Source organism: Momordica charantia (genome assembly GCF_013281855.1).
Source record: "Momordica charantia cultivar OHB3-1 chromosome 6 unlocalized genomic scaffold, Mcharantia_2.0 BLBB01000006.1, whole genome shotgun sequence".
In the NCBI taxonomy this organism is placed as follows: domain Eukaryota; kingdom Viridiplantae; phylum Streptophyta; class Magnoliopsida; order Cucurbitales; family Cucurbitaceae; genus Momordica; species Momordica charantia.
The window spans coordinates 294,287-304,739 of NW_028275164.1; the positions used below are offsets into that span (position 1 = coordinate 294,287).

Here is a 10,453-nt window from a genome sequence, read left to right on the forward strand (position 1 = left end):
TTTTCTTTTTGACGTGGAACCATTGAAATGAAAAAGAAAAACGACTCAATGGTTCTGTAAATATCTCAATCCTTTATGGGACCCTGGAAATCTTCTCTCGGTCCCCCTGGAATCGGGTTTCATAAAATTATAAAATGCTCTCTTTTCTTCGGATTCCAATTAAAATCATTAATAAGAAATCTTCATTTTTTTCTTTTTAGTTCAACATTGGGATAGAGATTTAATCGTCAAACCTTAAAGATAAATGTATAATATCTTATCTAATTGAGCTATGTTTATGATGGCAAAATTCAATGTCATTAACTTGTCTTTCTAATTAACAAGGTTTAACTTCAAGAGTGAAATGATCAACAGAAAACTTTGATATAACATAATAGTGACTAAAAAATGAAATTATAAATATGGTAAAAAGTACTACATTCCAATCAAATTACTTAAAAAGAAAAGGTAAAAAGAAACTTAAAAGAAAATGTTGTAATTTGCCGTTACTTTTAGAATGTGCGTGAGCTGCCACAGATACAAGGCAATTAGAATGTAAGAAAGCCGGCCCTTTCTTGTTTTTTTTTTGTTCTTGGTCTCTTATGACAAGAAGAGAAACTACAATGATGGTGGATTGGCTATGAGAAATTGTCTTATTCTTCTTCTTCTTCTTTCACAATGTACATCTGTCTTTATTAACGTAGGAGAGTAGAAGTAACATCCTCATCTAGAGCTGTAAATTCTTCATTCCTTGTACTTCAGTCAAAAAGAAAGAACCAGTAAGATGGCACAATCTCAATTTTTTGAAGAAGCAGCCGGTCTCGCTTCCTGGCTGCTCATTTTGGAGCAGCATCACTTGCTGTCCAATATTCTTTTCCTACTTCAGCAACATCAATCCAGCTCAGTAATGATGTATGTGAGAAGATCTTAATTCAGAAGCCATGCATTTGCTCTACAATCTAAATAGCAACCAAGAGAATAGGCACAGGTGTCGCAATTATAAGGGATTTGTTTAATGCATACTGAAAATAAAAAATACCCATCAAGTCCATAAAGCTTGCCTTAATTCATCTAATCCTACCTAATATTGGGATCCCAAATCAAAAAGAACATAAGCTACACTTTTAGACCTTCTTTAGTGGCCATCATGGTGGCTAATCAGCTTCTCTTGCTTGCTTTGATTACCCCTAAATGTGTTTCGTGGAAGTAAAAGAATGTACGGTCTTCGATGGTCTCAAAATCCCCATCTCTAAGCCATGTTAATAAGGAGAACTTGAAAGAATATTCCAATAATCAGAAGAACGAACAATATGGTTTCTTAGGCAAGTTAAAGGAGAGAATGAAAGATTAAATGCAATAATCACGCGAACTAACAATATGATTTCTAAGCCATGTTAAAGTACAAGAGTCACAAGATGAAAGATTAGATGCAAAAATCAGAAGAACAAACAATTCCGAAGCTGATATTGGCACGGCTCAATCAAAATAAAAGACCCAATTCTTGGGAGATTTGATTTGATTGAACCGTTCCAACATCAGGCATGATACAAGAAAACAAACCATAGACAGCATCTGTTTCTTTTTGTCACAACCTGAATGAAAAAATGGCTTCATTCTTCTCTGTGGAGGGCATCTTGAGAAATAGAGGAATACCATGTCTAGACAGACACAAGTGGTTGAATAAATACACAAGCGATATGGCCAAAGGAGAAGGGGAGAGAGAGAAATTTACAAGTGGAATGAGCATTAGAAATTAGAATGGTTGAGATGTCTATATCTCGGCTTTAATAACAAGAGGGACAACATGTAAGAGAGAGATTTTTTCTTTTTTCTTTTTTCTTTCTTTTTCATGTTCTCCATGATCAGGTCTTCCACGACTGTAGGTGGTTGTGGTTGTGGTTGATGACTTTGTGACGAGTTCACAAGGTGGCCAATTCCTCGGCATGCTGAGTGTCTCAACTTACAGAAAAAGACTTGAGCTAAATAATCCTATTATTGCCTTATTTAGTGCTGTGGTGTGCCTGGAGGCTCTTGGAAAAGTAACCAATTTTGCTTCTGATTGGTGCTGCTTTTCACACGAAGGGCTTGTTGGAAAGACTTTAGATATGTTTATTATTTATAAAGAGAGACCAGTACAACTCTCAACAACTAATATAGCAAGTCAATGGAGCTAGAATATACACAAAACTTTCCATCGGATCTTTTTGGTGGGAAGAATATATCATTATTGATGCATTGTTTACTAAAGATTGGTTATTGACGTCGCGCGAATGATAAATGAAGATTCATAATCTTGGTGCTAAAACCTAATACCTTGTCGTATTTGCCCCACTTTTGTATGCTTAATTTGTGGAGAAAGACCTAATATTACCTAAAAGCTCCTCTTCTGAATTAAGACACCAGAGAACTTCTTGTCAACGGATTCCCTAGACACTTTTTCAATCTCGTAGGCAGGAGACCTGGATTGGATAACCTGAGTCAATGCCATCAATTGAATAAAAGGAGAGAAGGGAGGAAAGGTTCATCAGACATTCCTTGAAACATTTACAGAGCCAACTTCTTAAGATACCTGGGAAATGGCAAACGAAAAACCCAAATGTGTCGTTTGGAACATATAGATGTTATCTGTAAAACATACACGGGAGATTACAAGTCATTGGTGGATTTTAACTATCCACAACGGATCCAAGTGATAACAAAAACAGTAATCTTAAACTAATAAAATCCATTTGATCCTACAATGCCAGCAAAATCAACGCGAAATCAAGGAACCTGAAAGCTGGTTTATGATTTGGAGATATTTATTTTCCTCGACAAACAAAATGCAATAAGATGAGAAGACGGGTTGCATCATATGGTTATACCCAAAGACTTCTTGAATTTCTCAACCTCCAAATATACTGTGGAGTAAGGAAGAAACTCTGAGAAATGTTCCTCGCTCAGATCATTAATTGCAACAGCAAGTTTAGGAATTTCCAAGGTCTCCTCGTGGGTCAGTGTTCTAACAAACCTTGCTGGGTTTCCTGCCCAAAGTTCACCACTTGGAATTCTCCTTCCTGGGGGAACCACGGACCCAGCTTCAAGAATAGAGTGGGTTTCAACCAGGGATCCTTCCATGAGAATGGAATGCGTCCCAATAATGCACTCGGGCTCAATTGTGCAGGACCGCAGCAGACTATATGCACCGATCGTAACGAATCTCTCTATGGATGTCTCTGCTGGCAGTCCTGAGATTGAGATATGGAGGGAAATTAAAGCATAAAACAGTACAAATTTCATGAACTGAAATAAGGAAGTAAGCAGCATTACAAATTTTAGTTCATCTTTATATCCAACTGCATCTTTGCCTCCAATAAGATAGATGGATTTCATTTTCTCAAAATTGACAACTAACAGATTATCAATTATGGACCTTTTTTCTTTGAAAAAAAAACAATGAAATCAATTATGGATTAAGACCAAGCAAACTTGGTCAAATTTGGATGACTAGTGCCCTTTTTTCCTCACTTGGAACTTTAATGCCTATTCTGGACTTGAGGCCACAAAGTTGGAACATCACATATATATCTTTTTTAATCAAAACTGAGCTTTCATAGAGAAAAATGAAAAAAAAAAATGCCAACCAACGGGCCAACAAGAAGACCAACGGAAAACAGGCTATAAGAACAACCACCCAAAAAGGAGCCAAGCAAGAACTAGCCAAACAAACAAGAAAGGACTCTAATCCAAAAGAATAAGACCAAGCAAATAATTACAAAAATCTCTAGAAACCAAATCCCAAAGCGACATTAAACCTAACAAAGACCAGACCTCCTCCCAACACCTCTCACCTCCCCTAAATCTCTAGAAACAAATAGTTGAGACTTGTACGCTTCATCACCAATACTGAAAAATGCAATAGCATGCACTTGACAGAAAGAGGCTAATGTATGAATATCAATATCATTAGGCAAAGATAAGCTTTTAGCTATAAAGTCGGAGCCAAACTTTAAAGTAGCACTTAAACCTAAAATAATATAAAAGGTAGAAGCAACTTAACAACAACTTGCGCACACAGACTATAACTATTCATTGGCTTATCTTCCTCTCTAAATCTCTCATTGTCCCTCCATTCATGGACACACACTTTCACTATTTATTGGCTTTACATCTTCCTCTCTAAATCTCTCATTGTGTCTCTATTCATGGACACACACAGTCACTATTCATTGGCTTTACATCTTCTTCTCTAAATCTCTCATTGTCTCTATATTCATGGACTTTTTCTACCTTCCTTGTACGACCTGACTCTCCCTCTCTCTTATCTTTTTGCTCCTCTCTCATTTGTAACTCCCTATCTCTATCTACTAATCGTAAGATGATGGTACGGTTAATTGGGTTTCCCTTTTAAACCCTTCCTCTGTTTTCTCCTTATCTCTCATCTTTTTGTAACGCCCTCAAACTATCTACTAAATTTTAAAATGATGATATGATTGATGAGGATGCCAACTATTAGAACAGATATCCAATGAATAAGGTTCAAATGAAATAGAGGTATATTGAGTACAAGAAAACGTTGTTGCACATGCACACAAAGAAAAAGTTGTACATATCATGTCATGTGAAAGAAGAAATTACATGAGATGTTTCAATGAATAAGTGAAAGATCTAAGAAAACAGTGTACATAAAGTTAATAGTGTAGATGTAGATCTTTTGAGGGAGAGGTGTTCGGTGACACATTGGTTAACCATTCAGGCAAGAGATTGTCATCAAATTAAAACATTCAAAAGCTAGTTTAGAATCAATAACGTCCTCTACTAAGAAACACAAAGACAAAATGGTTTTACTCCCTATCCGAAAAGCATGATTCTTCCATGATGCTAGATTCCTGCTTGGTGCTATAACTATAACAGTTTAGCTCCTGTGATCGAAGCAATTAGACAATATGATTAGAATGAAACCACCAAATTGTCATGGATGGGGAGTGTCGGAGAGCTAACGACAACACACGAATTGATTAGAAGTCCATAAGGTTGGACCAATGTTATTGAAGCAATTGGACAACACTATTTTAACAAGAACAAGATAGGATTATTTCCCAAAGAAAAACAAAGATATATGAGGGGATAACCTAGCAATCTCGCAACCCACGATCAAACCCCACTTGCATGCCCACCAATAATCACAATTAACAATAGGAATGGATCTTTTTTGCCCTATTGACTTTTAAACCAGATAAAATCTAAACGAGGTAAGGAATGTGATTCGAATTAGGAAAATAATCTTATCAATATTTACGGGCTTCCATCTCAAAACCAATTAACAAGGAGTAGCTCATGTATATTATAAGTCTTTGTTAGGTTCCTTATCTTTTCAACGTTGGACTTTTAACATGTCCCCTCAAGATGGCGGCTCTTTTGGACTCACCAATCTTGGTCGGATCCTATTTTTTGATCGGATGCTCAGTTAAGCTTATTGGACTCAATACCATATTAAAATTTATGGATTCCATCACAAAACCAATTGAGGAGTAGCTTATGTATATTATAAATCATTGTTAGGTAGCTTATCTTTTCAATGCAGGATCCTTAACAAACTCTTAGTCTCCAAAAAAATAACACCTCTAACAGCTGGAAGAGCTGGAAGGAGAGAGAGGATGGACACTAATCAACTCTAAAGCCATCAAATAAGCCTCTATCATTGTTTACCACGCACATGGATAATTCAAAACCCACTTTGACACGCAAGTACAAAATGTCAGAGAATGACCGAATCCACTGGCAGAATACGGTATGTATGAAGAAGTTCGAAGTTTAAAGTTCAACCGCGAATATAGATTTCAGACACTATCCAATGAAAGCATCGCAGTTAAAAGTTAAGACGATGAACACATTTGCCGATGGCAAGACTATTGCTGAAACCTCGCTATTCGTTAACATGACATGTAGAAATTATAACGCATATTTCTCAGAGCCAGTAGCTCCAATTACACGAATCTATTAAATCTCCAGAAAACCAAAATCTAGATACTTCATTCTATGTTTTAGATCAAATAGCCGGAAATGAATAATTGCATCAGCTACACAACAGATCTTTTAAAGAGTCGAGAAAAAATTGTATAGATTAAAATCATTATCTCCTGAAAGGGCAAGTTAAACAAACAGAAAATTAAAATTGTGTGTGCAGTTGCCAATGACCCTTCCCTCATTCACGTTTCCACGGAACCGAGGAAAACAATCACCAAACGTCAAAATTAGAGAAAATAAAAATCTGTAAATGACAGAAAAAGAAGAACATAAAAACATGTAAACTGAATTGAACCTGTTGGAGATGACCAAGCAGCATGGAGGACGCACCGTTCCTGGACATTAGAACAAAACCCGACTGTAATCTTATTGAGATCGCCGCGGAGAACCGAACCCGCCCAGACGGAGGCCCCGTCGCAGACGTTAACCTGTCCGGCAAGGACGACGTTGGGCGCAACATAGGCGTCGACAGCAATTTTGGGGAGCCACTGGCCGAGCGGGATTATCTTTCTTTGACCTCTATAGTCCCACTTCACTCGATCCGGCGATGGCGCGATCGTCTTGGACACTTCCGTCGACAAAGCACGGCGGAGTTGATTAGTCCCAACCGCTGATGCTATTGCCTTCCTGGAAAAGCGAGCTACAGCTGCCATTGCTAGAGCAGAACCGAGCGTTGTCTGTGATTCAGCCGATGGCAAGTCGGAGAGGGCGATACAATCACCTGTCTTGCTGTTTCAATGGGCCTACGATGCCAAATCACATGGGCTTACACCATTGTGGGCTAAACTAAATGGGCCGTGAATGTGTATCATCCTTTGCCATTGCCTTTGGAAATTACTTAACTAAATAAAAATGTTATTAAAAATCATCGATTAAATGATTTTCATTGTAAAAAAGTAAGTTTGAACCATCAGTATACTATATAACTATAATTATTCAACTTTGTCACTAAGTTTGTCAATAATTGATAGATTGATCCAAAAGTGAACATAGTAATGGACATGAGTTCGATCCGATCGTAAAAAGTTAAATTGTGAGTTCGAGTAAAAAAATAATAATTGATGACTGTGTAAAAATTTAAAAATAATTACACATTAATTTTAAACATCTTCAAGTGCACTAAATGATCTTCCTATTATTTTTTTTTTCTTTTTAAATTCACAAGTTGAGTGAAGATGAAATGGAAGCATTAACTTTTAGACACGTTTGATCTTAGATAAAGATTTTCATTTTATATAACTGGCATCAGATCAAACAATTTGCTCATTCATATTCATTTTCTTCCACTACCTCAAACTCTATATCTATATATATAGAGAGAGAGACGAAGCCATCGTCAAAATACCGATTATTTCTTAAAAAATAGAGGGGGGGATAGAAACATATAATGAAAACCTATGATGGAAAAGGTTGGTTTGATGCGATGGATGAGTTATGCCCAAAAAAGAAAAAAGACCTGAAATTAGGGCAAGGCGGCAGGCACAGATATGGGGCCCAAATCTAATTCAGCGCACCGACGGAACTTATCTCCGACCAGAAGCGGTGGCCGAGCGACAGATGAAGGTTCAAGAGCGAAACGAAGGCAATAGAAAAGCACGTGACAATGGATATAGAATAATGAAACCCATGGGAATCGTCTATCGATCTCCTGCTTTTTCTTCAAATCATACTTCACTCTGTTAGGTCACTGCGACTTCGCATTTGATTCGAATCGGAATCTTTTCCTCCTTATTCTTCCTCTAATTACCAATTACCCAACAGCAAATAAAGCAGAGTTTACTAATCGGAATCGTTTTAACTTCAATAATGCAACAGTAATTCCAACGAGGGAAAAAACCAGTAGTCTATTTACCATACCGTTTAATACAAGTATCTGTATAACATAACAACAAATTCAGTCCATTCAATATAAACCCCCAAAAATTAGAAGGAAAAAAAGTAGACATACAGACAGACAGACAGAGCAATAGGAACAGGGTAATAGCGACTGAAAATTAATGAAGAAGAGAGAAAACGAGGAAGCGGGATCTGGTTTAGCCGGTGTAGATGTGAACGCCGATGGCGATGAGGAAGATGGTGATGAGGCCGAAGAAGATGACGGCGTGGACTAAAATGGCAGCTCCGCTGGTATGCATGCTCCCGAACTCCACCACCTTGCCTCTGCCTGGGATCTGAAACAGCAGCCCTGGGGTGAGCAGCACGAACAGCACCACCGCTATCACAACCGGCCCCCAATCTGCCATGCCGATGCCGAAGCCTGCAAAATCCAAACAAACACACAGAGAAAGAATTAAAGAAAGATGGAAGTGGAAGGTTTGCGAAGAGAAGCAATGGCCGGTGGGGGTCTCAAACTTCTAAACGGGACACTGATGCGACAACTGCCTCTGTTTTGATGCTTCACGTGGACGGATCAAGATGTGCCATTTTTTCCGCTTTTTTATTTTTTATTATTTAATTTGTTAAGATAAAAATATGGGTTTTTGTTTTTAATAAAATCATAAATTCCACGGCTGAGATTTTCTTGGGAGAGAAAGCTGCAATCTGCATCCCTCGTTGGCATAGGCCAAACGATCAACGGCTTACAGCTTTCACGCATAGAGGAAGAGAAAAAGACACTTTGATGCTAAGTATATATTAAATTAAATGGTGTGATTCGGCCTTTTAAGGAATGCATATTTTACACCTGGTTTGTCAAATCGTGTGTTGTAGATGTATTCTTCTTCTATAGCCATGCAAATCTTTTGGTCCAAAATCTGCACCTCAATTCGAAAGAAATGAAGATATCAACAGAAATCCATCACTTGTGTGGTATTAAAAAGGTAACAATAAATTAAATCAGTTTTAAAATTTTCATTTAATATTCAATATTTGTTTTCCTGTCATCGTTTTTTATGAAGTTAATTAAATATTAATTTATATATATTCATGTTAAGACATTATTGAAACTATGTTAAATTGTGTGTTTTAATCTTAGTTTCAAATCCATACCTCTATCTCGTTGTTTTAACCCTTTTTTTCTTTCGACAAATTTTAACTACTTTCTTTTATATATATATATATATATATATTCTCTTTCTATTTTATGCTTTGATTAAAGTTCAGTGTGGGGGGTGGAATGACATAAATCAAACGCAACAATTTATTTATAATTACAACAATGAGTTCGATGTTTTCAAAATATTAGAGATATCTATATGTGAATTAAATTTACTTAATAAATAAAAAAATTGTGAGAGTGATGATATTTGTTCAACCATTTAATAATGAGAATCTCTCGTGTGGTAAAAATCGTAATACTCTTTTGAAGTTTAAGGTGAAAATTGTAATACACTTCTACAAATTTAAGGTGCAATTTGATGAAACTGAAAGTTAGGGTAATCATCGAGATACACGTTAACAGAGTTAAATTTGATATTTTCCATTACGTGTATATGAATTTTTGTCTCTCAACATTATTATGGATCTGCCACTAGTGAGAGTGTATCTCGCACTCTACGTTGTTTCTCTTATTTGAGAGAGTTTTTGGTTGGTTTAGGTAAACCAGTTCGAACGAATTTGGGTCGGCTCATATATGATCTGGTTGGATAGTCTGGCCTTAATGATTTGACTCGAGCGGTTCGACTAATATTTAATAACATGTAAATGTTTTAGTAAGCTTTATTCAATATGTAAGGACAATATTTAGCTTTTAAAACTATAAATATGGAGTTGTTTTTTCTTTGGAACACTACACTACAAAATATAAGATTAACCATTCAAATTTACAACTTTAGACGTAGATATACTTTAATTATCGAGTCATATTTAAGTTGTTGAATAGGTTTAATGATCTCTTTTTTCGATAGGTTGGTGTGACGCTCAACAACTACTAAAATTGAGGTAAACCGTATTAACTAAAACTACAAATTTATCTTAAAATTTATATTTTGATATTATTAATTTTCTTAAAAAAATATTGTCTATCATTTACCGAGATGCTTTTAAGTATAACATAGAAATTTAAAAATTACAATGGCGGAGTATAACTTGAGTAGCTAAATATTTATATGAATGAGATGTAGGTTGATATTTTTATTAAGTCTATAATGCAATGTTCCAAAAAGAAAAGAAAAAAAAAATTAATTTATGAGTTCAAAGATGAAGACTTTGTAACAAAGTGAGCCAACTAAAATAATTGACATATTTATTTCTATATCTGAAAAAATGATGCAATCTATCACATCTTCATATGAATTAATATTTTTTTATTTTATTTTTAGTTAATAAAATGGGTACCTTTTAAGTTAAAAAGGAACAAATCAAAAGGGTAGCCTTCCAAGTTCTACCTCTAAATTGGAGGTTTGACTTAAAAAACTGGTGGAATGTTCAAAGAAATCTGAAAATCAAAACATTTTAATTTGATAACTAATGATAAAAAAAATGAAGCTAAACAAGGACGATTTAAAATTCGAAGGGAGGCACTCGTTTG

The 10,453-nt window shown here is 35.9% G+C and overlaps 2 protein-coding genes across 2 annotated transcripts; both read right to left on the reverse strand.

The window, feature by feature from the left end:
* Positions 1 to 2,510: 2,510 nt before the first annotated feature.
* Positions 2,511 to 6,692, reverse strand: LOC111007013 (gamma carbonic anhydrase-like 2, mitochondrial). The gene is made up of 2 exons (XM_022279147.2): positions 6,281 to 6,692; positions 2,511 to 3,206 (listed from the first exon to the last, which is right to left on the reverse strand). Exons 1-2 carry the CDS (start codon positions 6,636 to 6,638, stop codon positions 2,830 to 2,832), a joined length of 735 nt encoding a protein of 244 aa, XP_022134839.1. The 5' UTR covers positions 6,639 to 6,692; the 3' UTR covers positions 2,511 to 2,829.
* A 1,121-nt stretch (positions 6,693 to 7,813) lies between these two features.
* Positions 7,814 to 8,370, reverse strand: LOC111007014 (DUF3339-domain containing protein). The gene has a single exon (XM_022279149.2). The coding sequence runs from the start codon at positions 8,226 to 8,228 to the stop codon at positions 8,019 to 8,021; it is 210 nt and encodes a 69-aa protein (XP_022134841.1). The 5' UTR covers positions 8,229 to 8,370; the 3' UTR covers positions 7,814 to 8,018.
* Between the last annotated feature and the right edge of the window lie 2,083 nt (positions 8,371 to 10,453).

What these genes read in the sequence shown, in the direction of transcription:
- LOC111007014 (XM_022279149.2), bottom strand. Translation starts at nt 8,228, where the DNA reads ATGGCAGATTGGGGGCCGGTTGTGATAGCGGTGGTGCTGTTCGTGCTG.
- LOC111007013 (XM_022279147.2), bottom strand. Translation starts at nt 6,638, where the DNA reads ATGGCAGCTGTAGCTCGCTTTTCCAGGAAGGCAATAGCATCAGCGGTT. An exon ending in TGCTTGGTCATCTCCAACAG is followed by an intron (nt 3,207 to 6,280) that starts GTTCAATTCAGT and finishes TCTCAATCTCAG; the next exon opens with GACTGCCAGCAGAGACATCC.